The sequence below is a fragment of the Pituophis catenifer genome, unplaced genomic scaffold, assembly GCF_029215685.1.
Source record: "Pituophis catenifer annectens isolate HBS135680 unplaced genomic scaffold, rPitCat1.0.hap2 SCAF_1, whole genome shotgun sequence".
Lineage (NCBI taxonomy): Eukaryota > Metazoa > Chordata > Lepidosauria > Squamata > Colubridae > Pituophis > Pituophis catenifer.
The window spans coordinates 169,048,431-169,065,899 of NW_027256881.1; the positions used below are offsets into that span (position 1 = coordinate 169,048,431).

A 17,469-nucleotide genomic window follows, 5' to 3' on the forward strand; every position below is an offset into this window, starting at 1 on the left:
CTGTGGAATGAACTGCCCCCGGAAATACGCAAGATCTCCGACCTCCGAGTGTTTCGTTGCGCACTGAAGACCCTGTTATTCCGCCAGGCAGGGCTATCAACTTAATAATTTTAATTGGGGTATTTTAAATGTTTGGGGTTTTAAATCGGCCAAATCTATGTAATTATTTTAATTTTTAATTATTGTTGTGTGTTGTGTTTTTAAATTGGCTGTACACCGCCCTGAGTCCTTCGGGAGAAGGGCGGTATAGAAATAAAATTATTTATTTATTTATTTATTTTATTTATACACACACATTAATTACATGCAAACAGATCACAGGTAAGGATGTTACCTGTAATAGCCATTCACGCCCCAGTGTGTCAACCTGTGTGCATGTTATCAGGCCACAATCACCAGGGTATGTAAACTTTTGATCAGGGTTATTTGGGTAGTTTCTGTTGTCATGATTGAAAAAGAGTAAACACAGTTGATTGATAATAAATGGCTTCAGCCAAACACTAACCATGAGTGAAAGAAATATTTTCGTGTTATCATTCATATTCTCTGAAAAATGGCCAGGAAATCATACATTCTGCCAGGGTATGTAAACTTATGAGCACAACTGTATAAAGATCCTGACTCTAAAAACTCAAATATGGCCGATTGGAATGTAGCTTGCACAGATATAGAACTGATAGAGAATGTAATTGTGGCTGCATTTAAGGAAACCACACACAGACACGTTGATTATTTTAAAATGCTGGAAGAATGTCTAGGGATTGTTTTCAGAGCCTCCAAAACAGAGATACAAGGTATCAAAATCGCTGCAGTTTCATAGGGGTCTAGGCAATTGATCATGGACACATGAACGTGCCCGCTTCATCTCGGCCTCCACAGTCCAGCCGACCCACTGCCAGCCTTTGTCCATGGCTGGCCCTCCCCAGTGCTATACTGCCACCATTACTATACTGCCTCTTCTACCATGCTATCTATTCGCAGGTGCATTGCAACACAAATCTCCACATCCAATTCCCCCCATGGGACAATTAGCTCCATTTGTGACATATCCGCCAGTGGGAGTGTCAGCAAGTGGAGGAAAGTCAGTGGCAAGTGGGAAAGGGGCAGCACCGGGACTCTCTCCTTGGGGATGCTTGTAGGGGGCAGAGACAGGTGGCGCGGGGGCGATGGCTTGCAGAGAGAAACACCTGCACAATTTGGCCTCCATGACATGCATTGCTGGGGGACATGAACAGCAGCCATGTAGGGAAGTGGTGACTGCAGTCTCAGGATGGCACTGAGTGGGCTGGCTGTGGCAGGCAGCTGGATTGGGAAGGCTGTACCTCTGTATAGGTAATAGTTGCAAGAATACACAAACACACACACCTTTTGTTTTAATAGCCTGGAGTCTATGTTGATACTTGGCAATTACCAGGAAAAATAGAAGCATTTCTTCTTCTTCTTTTTTTTTACAAATATGCAACAGAACACTCATGATTTGCCTGCCAAAAGGTTCAATATGCAATATGCAAGCTACCTGCAATATAGCTTTCATACCAAAAAAAAATAAAAGCTATTTCACCCTTGCTAGTGATGAAATAGAACTAAAAAAGTTCACATTGCATTTATTGCCATTCCTCAAAGCTCTATTTGATCCATGTCCTCTGTTACTTTTTATACAGCCAACTTCATGTTTGAATGCATATGTATATGTGCATACCAGCTGAGACTGTCAACACAGGGCAACCTTTACTTAGTGTGCATGATAATGACATCACATATATATGTGTGTCAGATCCCTTAAAGTTATTCAATTGGGAGGGGGGGTGGCTTGGATTTGATTTATTAGCATTGCCTGTGTCAACAGATATTTTACAACCTATATCCTGGTGCCGAAGCGCCCTGAGAACTCCTTACCTTTGGGGAATGTTTATGACGGCCATGTGGGCTGTTTCACTTTAAAGGATAACAGAGGATAGCAATGGGAATGCATGCTTATCTGGTTCTCAGGGCAGCTGGTAAAGAAAACATCTTCACACTTGTGTATTGGCTAAAATCTGCATTCTGGCTAAAGGGAGGGGTCTCTACTGCTTTAATCCTACTTGTCTTGCCTAAGGGTACTCAGACGTTGCTTTGAATCCATTGCTGTCACTCCTGCTTAATAAAAGGTTCCTTTTGAAATACTCCATTTCAAGAGTTTTCACTTTCTTAAGTTAGAGGGAGAGGCAATCCTTACAGTGTGTGTGAGTGTGTGTGTGTGTGTGTATTCTGTGTTATTTGCTACACACTTTTTTCAGTTTTGAGCCCAACTATGTATATGTAATTCAATAACTTAGAAAATGAATTTTCAAACTATTTTCTACACAAATAATTCTTGACTTGCAACCATTTGTTTACAATAGCACTGAAAAATGTGGTTTATGACTTGTTCTCACACTTACAACTGTCAAAGCATCCCCATGGTCACATGATCAAAATCCAGGTGCTTGGCAAGTGGTATTTATATGTAGTTACAACAGTTGCAGTGTCCCAGGGTCATGTGATCATGCAAAAACTGCCTTGCTTTGCAATAGAAATTCTGGTTTCAATTGCCAGAATTTCTGTTGCAAAGCAAAGCAGTTGTTATGTGACTTGTGCTGAATTTTACAACTCTTTTTCCCACGGTTGTTAAATGAATCATCACCATTAAGTGAATCATGTCATTAAGCAAATCCGGCTTCCCCCATTAACTTTGCTTATGAGAAATCAGCTGGCAAGGTCACAAATGGCAATTATATGACCCCGGGATACTGTAACTGTTATAAATATATGCCACTTGCCAAGTGCCTGAATTTTGCAATTGCAAAATTACATACCGTTTCACAGTGCTGTACTGTGTACAGTGCTGTACTTAGCACTCACTAAGCAGTTTACAGAGTCAGCATATTGCCCCCAACAATTTGGATCCTCATTTTACCAACCCCGGAAGGATGGAAGGCTAAGTCAACCTTGAGCCAGGTGAGATTCGAACTGCCAAATTGCAGGCAGCCGACTGTCTGCAGAAGGAGCCTGCAGTACTGCATTCTAACCACTGCGTCACCATGGTTCTCATTTTGATCATGTGACTGTGGAGATGCTTTGATGATTGTAAGTGTGAGACGGGTCATAAGCCACTTTTTTCAGTGCCACTGTAACTGAATGGTTTGTTGTGGCCCGCCGGCAGTCAGCAGAGCTGGCAGCAGAGTCAGACAGGAGGTTGGGGAGGAACATGGGCCAGTCCTGGAAGCTGGGGAAAGCTTGGACGAGGGCTCTGCAATGGAGGCAGAGAGGGAGATAGGCAGCAGCGAGGCAGAGGAACAGCTGGAGCCCATTCCCAGTGTGCGAATGGGCAGAGCTGCCAGAAGACAAGAACAACTCAGTAAGCAGGGTCGACTTGGGAGTAAAGCCACACGTTGCAGATTATTGGCCTCTCACATAGGAAACAAAAGAGGAACGAATGGGGAGGGGGCATTTGCAGGAAACAATTCGTTTGGTAGTTGCAAGAGTGTAAATTTCTGTTTGTAACTCTAAAAGACTCTGTGCCAAGGTTTGCATTACTCTGCATTTGGAAACAAATTATGTGGCAGCTTGCCAAACGAGATAAGGTGTGTAATAAATATTCCTTTGAAAAACTGTTTGGACAAACCTTGCTGACTGTGAATGAAAGTAATTCACAGTTGTGTAAATAAAAGATTTTGCCGGGACCAGTTCTGGCTTCCTGCTTTTTAAGGGAACCTAGGTCAGAACATGGTCGCTAAACAAATGGCTGTAAATCAAGGATTACTTGTGAAGGAATAAAAATACAGGGAGTTCTTGATTTATGACCACAATTCAGCCCAAAACTTTTGTTGCTAAGGGAGACATTTAATTTCATTAATTTTGACCTTTTGTTAATTATGTGCTATTTTACAACCTTTCTTGCCACAGTTGTTTTGTTTTTGCTTTTTTTTTTTATTTGATTTATATGCCACCCTTCTCCGGAGACTCAGGGTGGCTTACAATGCGTTAAGCAATAGCCTTCATACTTTTGTATATTTATACAAAGTCAGCTTATTGCCCCCACAAACTGGGTCCTCAATTTACCTACCTTAGAAAGGATGGAAGGCTGAGTCAACCTTGAGCCTGGTGAGATTCGAACTTACAGTAATTGCAGACAGCTGATGTTAATCACAATGCTATCAGTCTGCTGAGCCACCAGGCTCAGCAGAATCACTGAATTACTGCATTACATTAATAACACAGTTGTTAAGTGAATCCTGCTTCGCCATTGACTTTGCTTGTCAGAAGGTCACAAAAGGTGATCACATGACCTCAGCACACTGCAACCATCCTAAATATGTCAGTTGCCAAATGTTTGAATTTTGATCACATGACCATGGAGATGCTGCAAGGTCATAAGCGTGAAAAGTGGTCAAAGCTCACTTTTTTCAGTGCGGTTATCACTTCAAACAGTCACTATTCGAATGGTTGTAAGTTGAGGACTAGCTGAATACTTTATTTACTGGCTGTTTTATCCTTCCAAAATACTTTTGCAGACCCTTTTTGGACTGTTAAATTTGATGAAACTACTCCCTCTTAAATATTTATTATACTGAATATATTCCTTTCAATACTTTCATTAAGAAAAATAGAAAACTCATGAAAAGATACCAGCCCTGTAACAAAATGAAGGATTTTCTATCAAGGTAAGCCACTATCTTTTTAGAAAATGATGCCTGTATACAATCCTGATCCTCATGTGTTTGCTTATCTTGGGGAGAAAAAAAAAATCTATAACATGGCAACAGTTTCTGTGTGTGTTTTCATGTATATGAACTGTGTATCAGCGTGACATAACAGCAACATTGAGGGCGGTTGAAATAAAAAATGGTTAAGGTGTAGAATTATATCAGTTATCTCAGTTGAATATTTTAATCCTCAGGAGTGCAGAAATAAATTTACCTGGGCAGGTAAGTTTAGAGTGAAAGAAAGAAATGGGGACAGGTGACCCTTTCCCATAATTCAAATGAGGGCAGGAAGGATGTAAAAATAGAATTTTGAGAAATGTCATTTAAAGCAGATACATTCTTTTAGTGCCATGGTGGCACAGTGGTTAGAGTATTGCTGGTTGCCGGCAGCCTGCAATTTGGCAGTTCAAATCTCACCAGGCTCAAGGTTGATTCAGCCCTCCATCCTTCTGAGGTGGGTAAAATAAGGACCCAAAATTGTTGGGGGCAATATGCTGACTCTAAAACCGCTTAGAGAGGGCTATAATACATATATATAAAATATATAAAAAATATATAAAGCAGATATAAAGATTTATATCTAAGTGCTAGTGCTAGTGCCATTTTAAAAATGTTATTATAGAATGGAATGGAATAATGGAATAGGTTAAATAATATTACAATCATTAATCATAAGTTATAAACAATGATTGATAAATCATAAGAAACCAATAGGAGAAGATAGTAAGAAAGATGCGAAAAAATGAGAAAAGAGAGTGCTTGGGAGTTAAGTGTTTAGCAGAGTGGAAAAAAGTGTTTAGCACAGGGGGAAAAAACTATCTGTGTCTAGTTGGCATCCTGAGGGGAGAAGTTGGAATACCTTACGGCCAGGATGTGAGGGATCTGTAGATATTTTCTCATCCCTCTTTCTGGTTCATGCAGTATAAAGACCCTCAATGGAAGGCAGGCTGGTTGCGATTGTTTTTTCTGCAGTCCTAACTATCCTCTGTAGAACTTTATCAGCAGGTCCTTGGGTAATCTGAGCTTTCTGAATTGATGTAGGAAGAACATTCTTTGTTGTGCCTTTTTTTTAACCTCTTTTTTTTAATATATATTTTATTACATCTTTTAAATATCACATAAAAAATTCCATATCTATCTGAACAGCGTGTCATCTGGGGCACAATTAATTTTAAGTAGAAATGCCATATTGATCAACATTAATCATAATAATAAACATAAACATTCAGTAATAATCACAAAATAGTAATACTATTTTTTACTTTTACTTTTATTTTATTTTTATTTTATTTATTTTTATTATAAATTTATCTATCTTACAAAGTTTTTAATACAAAAGTTCTTATTATTTTTTTTAAATTCTAATCTCTGATTCTGTTAATTAACCATTGGTAAAACAAGTCCCATGTCAAAAAGTATTCTGTTTCTTCCTCTTCCTTTATTTTAAGTGTTAATCTGTCCATCTCAGCACATTTTAATATTTTTTATAACACTTTCATCTGTTGTGTCTTTTTAATGATGGTTCTAATTTTAGGTGTCCATTTCAACTCCTTGGATATAATAGAATATATATATATATATATATATATATATATATATATATATATATATATATATATATATATATATATATATATATATTGGTGACATCATCAAGACACACTAAATAAAGTTTGCCCTGTGTTGACAATCTCAACTGGTATGCTCACATTGGTATGTTTACATTTCTAGACATAGAAATGTAAACATGAAGTTGGCTGCATAAAAAGCAGAGGGCAAGAGATCAAATATAGTTTTGAGGAAAGGCAATAAATGTAGTGTGAACTTTTCTAGTTCCTATGTATTCACATTTGTTTTATTTGACAGAAGAGGTAGACAATAAAGAAATCCTAAGTAGCATCCTTGAACCTAAACTCAAGGAAATTTGTAGGTTAGAATTCTGTTGTTAAGTATGACTGCACTATCACTTACCACACCAGATAACTGTAAGGGGTGGGGTTTTATGTAACATCAGCAGAATGGAGATGAAGAGATGGAGATGAAGAAATAGGTATTTTGTGAATAAAAATTGCTTTTTCCTTTATATTAAAGTAATAATTCTTAGATTCTTACTACATGCATCTTCAAATTTTTTATATGACTGAAAAAAATGTCAGGGTTAGAATTGTATCATTTTCAAAAGTTTTCAGGTAAGCTCCCCGGAAACAAGATAAAAGTATGAGTTATTGTATAAATGGTTGCTCACATATTTTTCAGAGGCAATTGAAAAGGCACAATGACTGTTCTCAAGTATACTTTAGATTAAAAATATACTTGTTTTAATTGTCCTAAGCAGAATATGAATGTCACCAGTATCCGTTATAAAAACTAAAAGAGCAAGTTCTTAATTCAGTAATCGTCTATTGATATATACCAGTGTTGGCGAACCTTTTTGTCATTGCATGCCAAAAGTATGAGTGCACGCACGCAATAGCGCATACACATGTCAGCATCCTTAATGCAATGTGCACTCCACCTGCGCATGCGCGCACAGCCCCCCCTGCATATGTGCGCATCCCCCCCATGCGCATCCCCCCCATGCCCTGTTTTGGGCCTGGAAAGCCTCCTGCATCAAACTTTATTGGCCCGAAGCCTCCGCCAGGGAGAGAGGGAAGCCTCAGCCTGCTGCTCCTGCCACTGCTGGGTAAGCAGCAGTGCGAGAATCGCCGGGGTGAGGGGGCATGCTTCCCTCCCTCTCTGCCTGAGCAGGCTTCTTACGCAGCCGCAAGCCTCCACCCGCTGTTCCTGCCGCCGCCTGGGAATCAGCAGTGTGAGAATCACTGGGGCAAGGGGCGAGGTGGCAGGCTTCCCTCCCTCCCTGCCTGAGCAGGCTTCCTGCGCAGCCCCAAACCTCCGGTGAGGAGGGAGGGAAGCCCCAGCCTGCCCTTGCCCCTGGTGGTAGCAGTTCTCTCACTGCCGCTTCCCTGGCAGTGACAGGAGCAGGTGGCAGGGCAAAGAGGACAGCGACAGGCTGCGGCGGCAGGCCGTTCATGCCAGCTAAGATGCAGCAGCGGCTCCTCCTCCTGCCAGCCTTGCACTCCAGACAGCGTCCAGACAGCCATGCCTGGCCTCCCCCTGCGGCAGCCCACGTGGATCCTGGGCAGCGCAGCTTCGGGGCCTTTCCTCACAGTAGTGGTGGCGGTGACAAGGCAGGCACAGGGGAGTGACAAGCAGTAGCACTCCTGTCTGGCAAGGGGGTGGATGTCCCGGGGCTGCATGCAGTCACCGACAGCATGGCCAGTGTGCATGCGTACTAAGAGGAGCTGCCCAGTGGGCATGTGCGCACTGGAAATGGATGATCAGCTGTCTGGCTGATCTTCCGGTTTCTGACACTGCTGCACACGTGAAGGCCAGTTGATTGTTGCACATGCATGCACACCAGTAACCAGAAGACTAGCTAGCCGGGCACTTGCATGTGCCGGAAACCCGGAAGAGGAATGGGCGACGTCACGCATGCCAGGCGACATGGCTCTGCGTGCCACTTCCAGCACGCGTGCAATAGGTTCGCCATCACAGATATATACAATCTTTTTTTCTCTGAGCTTTTTCAATGGCCCAATTACTTTTTGGCCTAAGTATATGTCAGCTGCCACCTCAAGCTTGTGCTTCGCAACTATTCAGTATCAGCTGCCATGAATTCAAGGATGGGGAATGGATGGAAAGGGGGGTCCAGCTGCATTCCAAACCTATGGTTGAAGTGACCATTCTGAAAACAATCTTGTTTGAATTTGATTGGACATAGTGGCCCAGTGATAGGACCACTATCCTATGCTAACTAATGTTATTTCCTTTGCTAACTAATGAGGCTGGGGATGTGTAGTCTGAAGTAAAAGCAAAAGTGAGCTTCCTAGAAACATACAGGGAAATTGGTTGGATTTTCATGAGCTGTAGCTCCATAAACTTTGTAGCCATATGTGATCTCCTATGACTGAAAAGGATTGATGTATCCTTTTCCACTGAAAAGGTGATCAATAGCTGATCAGGGAATTCTTTACTTTCCTAAAGAATTCACAGAGGAGGTGTGGAGCAGAATTCATGAACTCATGAAGCTTGTTTAGCAAATCCTCAGTTGCAAACCATATCCAGGACCTTGAGATTATGTTACAGTATTCAGAAGATTTATGTGGCATGTGGCCTCATCTTTTACTTAAGTCAAACTCAGTTATAGCTGTGTAAGGCAATACAGAGATACTTCTTTGCCCTTATTTCTTCCAGAATTATGAAGTACAAAAATAATCCTGGAAGAAATAAGGGCAAAGAAGTATTTCTGTATTGCCTTACATAGCTATAATTTGGCTAGCTGCTGACATCTGTTGAGATAACCTACTAGATATCCTGCAGTTCTCCTCTACATAATTCAATATGAATACAAAGGGAAACTTGATGTTGGAGTTTAACAAAAGCCATTTTGAACTGAAAAGAATTTATAGGCACATGGTGTTTCTGTGATGAACAAATATAATGAAGTTGGGATAACTTCTAACGGACCATAAATATGTTTCAATAAACTCCTTCCATCCTTCAGAAAATGTTACATTTTTCCATATTCAGATAGGCTAATTGGTAACAGTTTTTTCTGCTTTTCATTAGGAAAATAGATTTGCAGCTGTTTAAAGAGAAGCCAACTACCTTTAAAAGATTTAGTCCACAAACATTTGCATGCATGTTACTGTCTCATAATTATTGTTTTCTGCAAAGAGCTTATATAACTTGTCTTTTGTTGTGAATTAAACTAAATAATTGGAACTATTTTTACAGTCTTTCTGTTTTTTTCACTAAGAAAATGCCTTTTGGAATATTTTGACAGTTGAAGAAAAATATAAAAATTCCCAGTAATTATTCTGCAAAAATATAGTCTACATGGATTGGCCTTCAACAAATGTGCTAATCACGTTTATTCTGTAAATTGTGCTTCTCTTGGTATAGCTTGGGACATAATCATGAAGCCTTTTATAGACAGAACTGTAAGGTCTAAATTATATTCTCAGGAACATTTTAAAAAACTTTAGCAGAGATAGAAAATATGCAATCTCCATGATTATTTTTTTACTCATACATCAATATTTTAAGAGTTACAATTATGGATGAATGACTTTTGTTTTAAACTTTATAGATGATATCCTTATAAGATGCAGCTGCTCTTATAAGACTAAAATTTCAAATATTTCAGATGCATTAACAACCTCATTTAAAATTTTCTCTACTGTGTTTTATGATGATTGTTGAAAATATTCTGTTTGATACTTGGATAAAGGGAAATACTGAGATTAATTCAATTATATGTTAAATTTTAGAATAATGTAAGATTGTACAAATTTAATAGAATTTACTCTTCAAGTCCAATTCTTTTCTCATTGCCAGTTATATTCAAATGAGCGGCTATAGAAGTGAAATAAATTGCCAGAATACACTAAGTCATCCCTGACAAATTGCCATTGAGCTCTTATTTGATCATCTCCAATATGAGGAAATAACTGTTCGAGACAGACTATTCAACTATTTAACAGTTCTTACCATCAGAAAATTGCTCCTAATATTCAACCTGAATCTCCTTTATTCAATTTCAGTCTTTCGGTCCTTATCCTAGTCTGTTTCAAAAGATTTGCCTGAGGCAGACTCTTAGGTAGAGGGAGATTATGATTTTCCCCTATGCCAGTTATATATGCCCAGTTCCTTTAACCATTTGCTGTAGGGCTTTATTTCCAGGCCCCTTGTCATCCTTGTAACTGTCCTCTGTTCCCAGTCCAGCCTTTCCATCCCCATTTAAAAGTGTAGGGTCTATCATCTTTGATCTACATGCAGTGCTTCTGTTAATTCATTTGAAAATTGCATTGGCCTAGTCTTCCGGCTATGCCTCCAGTGGTGTCGGAGGCGAGGACCGTGAGCTCTGCAGTCCCGCTCCAAGCTCTCCCCGTCAAAAGGAGCCATAGCCACCTTGGAGGGGTGGCTTGAAGTAAAGGGGGGCATCTTGCAAGTTGAGGAGAACCGCATCTTGGAAAATCCCCCTCATCCGAAAATGAGGAGCAGCAGCAGTCAACATGGCTGCCATGAAGCTGGGGACAGCCAAAGCACCTAAGAAAGTGCAGGAGTGAACAGAATGAACAATGATTGTTTTTGGGTGAGATGATTCTTCTTCTACTTGACCCCAAGGAAAATAAAAAATCAGTGATAAATTCAAAAGGATAATTGGGGGTTTTTTTTTTGAAAATTTTTATTTTTTAAAACAAAACATAAAACATAAATCCATCATCCATACAATTGCAAAAACTGTGTCGGTCAGTTACAAGTCTTTTATACTTCCTCACCATATTCATTACTTACTAATTATCTAATTTCTCATATTACCAGTCTTAATAAGTATCTTTGTAATGTAATCCTCATTAATCCTTTAACTATGGCTTTCCCCTCTTTTCATAAAAAATATTTTCAAATATTTATATTATAACATTCATTTCTTCATCCTAGGTTAACAATAGTCATTCAACTTTGTATATTTCTACCGTTCTTATGTTATAATGGTTTCATCCCTATTTCATTTCCATATTTTATTATCTAGCCATTGATAAAATAAATCCCATATCTTATAATATTGAAAAAGGATAATTGTTTAAGCTGTGAAAATAAGCACTTCTGAGCTCTATGATGAAAAGTAAGTCAAGAATGCCATCTACTGATGAAAGGAAAAGTGACTCCTAGACTCCTGGAAATTTACAGAGGAGGAAAGGAATATCTGATATCTGGTGGAGGGCTGGGACCGTTAATTGTTTATTGTCTTACATTTACCAGAGGTGGAAATAAGACAGACATTTTATAAAAGAAACCCTGGGAAACTAGAATAAAAGACCAAAATCATAGAGCAGATTCAAAGGATTCGGAAAATAGTTTGGATTATTAGAATATGAATGAATCCAATATAAATGTTGGAATTGGCCCGTCTAAGTAAATGACTTTGCTTGGAAATAAATGGCTTTGACTGAAATTAACATCTGCTGGAAAAAAGGCACCACGGAAATCTGAGAGGAATGTGCTATCTACTAATGATTGGAAACTTATAATTTTAAACTCTTCTTGAAATAGATTGAGACTTTTACTGTTTAATGTACTTATATTGCTATCATGACTGGAGTTGAAGGAATAGCTGTGGAAATGAGAGGACTTTTTAATGAAATGACTGTTGTTCCAAAGCATAAAAATATCAATGGATGATATAGACGAGAAAATGGAAAATATTCTGCAAAGAACAACGAATAAAGACAAACTGCCCAGGAATTGGTGGAAACAATAGAATGATTGGATGAAATGGACTACTTAAACCAGAAGATTGACTACGAACAGGGAAAAAACATGGATCAGAAAAACCAGCAAATGATCCAGCAAGCTCGATGATGAGGAAGACCAGACAAATGGCAAACAAAAGGAGCAGAAAGAACAGATGATAGTTAAATAAGTCAAGGACTGGAGCAAAAAATAGTACTGACAAACCAGCCGATAAAGGAAGAAAGATTGAAGAAAATAAAACAGATAAATCAACAATTGGATAGACAGAAAGACATCTTTGATAAGGAGACTTAGACATGGGCAGGCATGTGGGAGAATTGCCAGCATAAGTTTGTACTGGGAGAAATGTTTAGACTGAACAAGAAAGATAGACATAAAGATGAGGAGTATGGGAGGCGAGTAAAAAAATGAATAAAAATTGAAACACTAAAGAGGAGAAGAGATGATGGATAGAAAGAATTGCCTTTTAAACATTAAGGGAGCTTGTTGTAATAATAGAGGCAGAAATAAAATTAGGGGAAATATTAGAACATATATTTTAATAGAATAAACAAAAATAATAAATAGAAAGATTAGAGGTTTAAAGGTGTTAGGCATTTTCTTTTCTGCTGTTTAAATAATAATATGATCACCTAAGTGTGATAAATGTGGTAAAGATTACTAATGTTGTTATTGTAATTTGGATTAATATGAATGATGCCCAGAATCAACACTCTCCACATACAATATGGATGTATATTAAAAAGGAAAAAGAAAAAGAAAATTGCATTAGCCTTAATGGCTGTTGACGTAATGGCTATTCAACTTCAGATGTTGAATATCAGTGGGCTAGATTGCAGTGGAATATAAATCTAAATAAATTGTGCCAACCAGGAACCCTTTATTTGTAGAAAAAATTATAGGCATGATTTGAGTGCAGTTATTTGGTATGGTATTTTCTAATCCAGATCAGTATAGTGTGTGAGGCTACTGAAGTATTCCTTCTCTTATAAAAGGAGAAAGAGAGAGAAGGTCTGTTGATCACCAGTTCTGATTCCTTGCCAAGCACAGAGGTTGTTTCACCATCTTGTAGCCTAAGCTTTTCCTGTCTGTCCTCCTGAAGGCTTGAGTTACACATTTGCATCCCTGTTTAGTTATTGTTTAGTTTAGTTTAGTTTTAGTTTTATTAGATTTATATACCGCCCTACTCCCGAAGGACTCAGGGCAGTGAACAGGCACAAAATAAAATACATAAATACAAAAGTTAAAAGACATAATTAAAACCAGATTAAATAATTTAGCCCGAGACAATTAAAAAATCCCAATAATTTAAAACAGATTAAAGTTTTGATTTAAAAGAATTTTAAAACGGGGGAGAAAATTAGGCCAGGCCGGCTTGCTGGAATAGGAGAATCTTAAGAGCACGGCGGAAAGTGCGTAGATCCGGGATCCTCTGTATCTCTGGAGGGAGCTCGTTCCAGATAGTGGGTGCCCCCACAGAGAAGGCCCTCCCCCTGGCGGCCGCCAGTCGACATTGTTTAGCTGACGGCACCCAGAGGAGCCCCTCTCTATGAGAGCGTACTGGCCAGTGGGAGGCTGCTTGTGGTAGTAGGCGGTCCCATAAATAACCAGGTCCTAAGCCATGGAGCGCTCTAAAGGTGATCAAAACCTTGAAGCGCACCAGGAAGACCACCGGGAGCCAGTGCACTCGCGCAGGAGAGGTGTCACACGGAAGCGCCATGTTGCTCCCATAACCACCCGCGCGGCCGCACTCTGCGCCAGTTGGAGCCTCCGGGTGCTCCTCAAGGGGAGCCCCATGTAGAGTAGTCCAGGTGGGAAGTGACGAGGGCATGAGTGACTGTGTGTAGGGAGTCCCGATCCAGAAAGGGACCCAACTGGCGAATCAGGCAAACCTGATGAAAAATCCTCCCGGTCACGGCCATCAAGTGCTCTTCTAAAGACAGCCGTGAATCCAGGAGGGCACCCAAGTTGCGAGCCCTCTCCGTGGGGGCCAGCGATTCGCCCCCAATAGTCAGCGATGGCGTCAACTGACTATATCGGGACATCGGAAACCACAGCCACTCGGTCTTGGATGGGTTGAGCCTGAGGCATTTCTTATTGAAATGCCATATTGGGGCATTTCTTTTTAAATCTCAGCTGATTAAGGGGCTTTTTCTTCATCCATTCATTAACCCATTCTTAAAAAGGTTTTCTCATTTTTTTTTCTTCTTGGGAAAATAATTTGGAATTCTTTCAGACTCTCATGTTTTAGGATTACCCGATGTCAGCATTCTGATGTTGCCATAAAAAGACGAGGCTTGACTTTTCACCTACTTATTTCTTTGTAGATAATATCCCCTAGGAGATGAGATGGTGGGGGGAACATTCCAATGGGGTGAAGTCAGAAGCTGAGGAGACTGACTTGGAAGATGGCCAATGAGAAGATGAGAATTGGGGAACAGAAAGGGAAGGGTTTGGGGGTCAGAGGGTTAGTATCGGCTACGACTAAGTCGGGGCCAGGTCTGTCGTACTCAATAAATGAAATACTTCAGCAAAGATTAAATTGTTTGGGAGTGCAATTTATTTGAGATGACATCAAAACCTGACAGATAGCCGATACTCCTTTCCAAGCCAAGCTGTCTGACCTCCAATCCTCCCGTTCCCTCCCTGACGTACGGAGTGAATGGAGATATTCAACTGACGCCATGACTGAAGAAAGTTTTATTCAAGCAACTGGAAAAGAGCCAGCCTTGATACCAGCCAGCTTGGAAGTTACGAAATCTCAACCCTGCCCATCTCTCCTGGCAAAGTTGCAAGATAGCCAAGGTCAGACAATTGTGCTGCAAGCCAAGAAGAAGGCAGATAAGTACTCGAGGGTTTTGCCAAAAGCCGCAGAGGTTGAGTTTCCTTTCCCGAATGTGCAGGAGAAGGGGAAACCCCAAAGTGAATTGGGGAGGGCAGACTGTATATGGGCCAGGCACCAAGAAATTTCAAGGAAGCCACTCGATCGCCCCATAGATGAATTGAAGGAGAAATTTGACCGTGCCATCCTTCGGGAGGAGGAGCCATCATGCAGACCAAAGGAAGAGAGAGGCCGTAGGCTGAAGCGCAGACCTTCCCCCCTCCCTAGCAGAAGGAGAAGGAGCCCAAAAATGCATCCATGGGTTCCCCCCTGGCCCAGCAAGCAGAGCAGCCTAGATGGGACAGCACCTCCCTCCCCTAGAATGAGAGATGAGGAAGAGGACCATCAGCACCTAGGCCAGATTTACAGAGCCCCACACTGGGAGGAGAGGGCAGCGAGGGAGGAGCCACCCCGGTTCAGAGGGAAGTTCGATGGTGACCCAGACCACCTAGCCCAATTCCTCGATACCGCTGAGATCTACATAGAGCGTTATGGACACCTCTATCCATTCCCCAGAGCCCTATTGAGTGCCATTTCAGAAGCGTTGGAGGGAGAAGCAAGGAGGTGGTCAGCAGCCCTCTACAAGAACAGGGGCTCCCAACTGCAAGACGCAGACGGGTTCTTACAACTACTACGAGCCCAGTTCGAGGAGGCAGACGAGGACCCCTATGTGGAGGACAAGCTCAGAAACCTAATGCAGAATGGGAAGCCCATCAGAGAGCATATCTGTGAATTCAGGAGAGTCATTGGGACCCTGCCTCCCCTACCGGAGCGACTGCTGGTGTACTTCTTTAGGACAAGCCTAGATGAGAGAATTGCCCAAGTGACCGCTTATCGAGACATCCCGAACCGACTCTCCGAATGGTTCCGGGTAGCGATAAAAGCTATGCGAGTTCCACCAATCACGACTAGACTACCTAGGCTACCGAATATCAACCGAAGGAATAGATATGGACCCAACCAAAGTTCAATCAGTTCTACAGTGGCAGCCCCCTCGCACCCGCAGACAACTGCAAAGCTTCCTAGGGTTCGCAAACTTCTACAGACAGTTCGCAAGAATTGCCAAACCTCTGACGGATCTCCTAAAGACAGGGTCTCAGCTCCTTCTCCCGGGTGACTCACAGGTAGCAAGAAAACACAATGGGACACATGCAGGGTCTTCAGTGAAGTTGGTTTAATGCTTAGCTTAGCAGGAGCTCCGGAACAACGCTGAGCGCTATAGTTTAAAGTTGACGCTACGAACAGCTGCTATGTAGCGCCCTTTATACATTTGCTCCACCCCTCCCTAATTTACTGGTCGGAGAGCATTCAGCTGTGACAGGCAATCATGCATGCCTCTCTTCCGGGCGCCTCTTCTGGGAGCGTTCCGGTCACCGCCCCTCCTCCGCCGTTCCCTAGCCCGCCGCCCCGGCCGCATAATCCCGGTGCCACCACCACCCCTTGTGAGTTTTCTGTGTTCAGCATCTGGATGCAGTCCTGCGTCCTTGTTTGCTTGGTTTGCTGGGCGCAGTCTTGCAGTATCAGGTACGTGTGCCCATTCTCTTTCTCCTCCCCATCCCATTATTGTCGAGTGGAGGCTTGGGCTCGACAGGCGGCTCCCCTTCACCAGGGGGTCCTCTGCAAGACATAAGGTAGTTATGTTAGTTTCAGATTTTGGTTTTAGGGAGTATTTTCGGTGGAACCGACGGATGAGCCGGGGAGCGTTCATATCCTTCTCTAATACTCATGACGCCTCTTCATCTGGATACCCCCGCCACTTCACTAGATACTGCATTTCCCCTCTATGTCTCCGAGCGTCTAGAATGTCATCTATTTCGTATTGATTGTTTTCTACTGGGCCAGGGGGCTCGGGTGACCACTAAACCAATATAGCGGGTTTGAGGAGACTCATATGGAAGGCTGGATGAATCCTCCCTAACACGGGCGGAGGTTTGAGAACAAATGTGACTGGATTAATGACTCTTAATTATCGGGAAGGGGCCTAGGTACTTTGGACCCAGTTTTTTGCTGGGTACCCTTAATTTAATTGGTTGACAGATACACCATATCCCCTACCTTGAAGGGGTCTAATTCCATTCGTTTTTTGTCCGCCTGGCGCTTATATTCATCTGCGGCTTTGTCTAGGGCTTTCCTAATAGGTGGCCATAAAGACTGTATGTTTTCGACCCACTCTTCGGGGGTTCCTGTGTAGGTGGGCGGCGATATTTCAGGGATGGCCACAAAGTCTTGGCCAGAGACTATTTTAAATGGCGTGAACCCCGTGCTCCGGTGTATGGCATTGTTATACGCCACCTCGGCGAAAGGGAGTAATTGGGACCATTCAGTCTGTTGATAGGATACATAGCTCCAGAGATAACACTCCACCATCGCGTTGGTCCTCTCCGCTGCCCCATTTGTGCTTGGATGGAAGGCGGAACTTAAACCCCAATTCCTGAGGTTCTGGCTCACGCCTCGACTGGAGACCTAGTGGCCGCCTGGGATAGGGCGGCCGCTGGGGCCCTGGATCGAGTCGTGCCTTTGCGGCCTCTGACCCGGCGCGGATCTCGC

General features: G+C 41.8%; 1 protein-coding gene across 10 annotated transcripts in view; it reads left to right on the top strand.

The window, feature by feature from the left end:
* Positions 1-17,469, top strand: part of LRRFIP1 (LRR binding FLII interacting protein 1) — a 291,721-nt gene that overhangs the window by 183,124 nt on the left and 91,128 nt on the right. For 6 of the 10 annotated variants that reach the window (XM_070933168.1, XM_070933175.1, XM_070933171.1 and 3 more), the window contains one exon: positions 4,621-4,682. The exons of the other annotated variants lie outside the window; for them this stretch is intronic. In XM_070933168.1, coding sequence (XP_070789269.1) covers positions 4,621-4,682 — 62 coding nt within the window. The remainder of the gene's footprint in view (positions 1-4,620; positions 4,683-17,469) is intronic. 10 annotated transcript variants of the gene reach the window in all.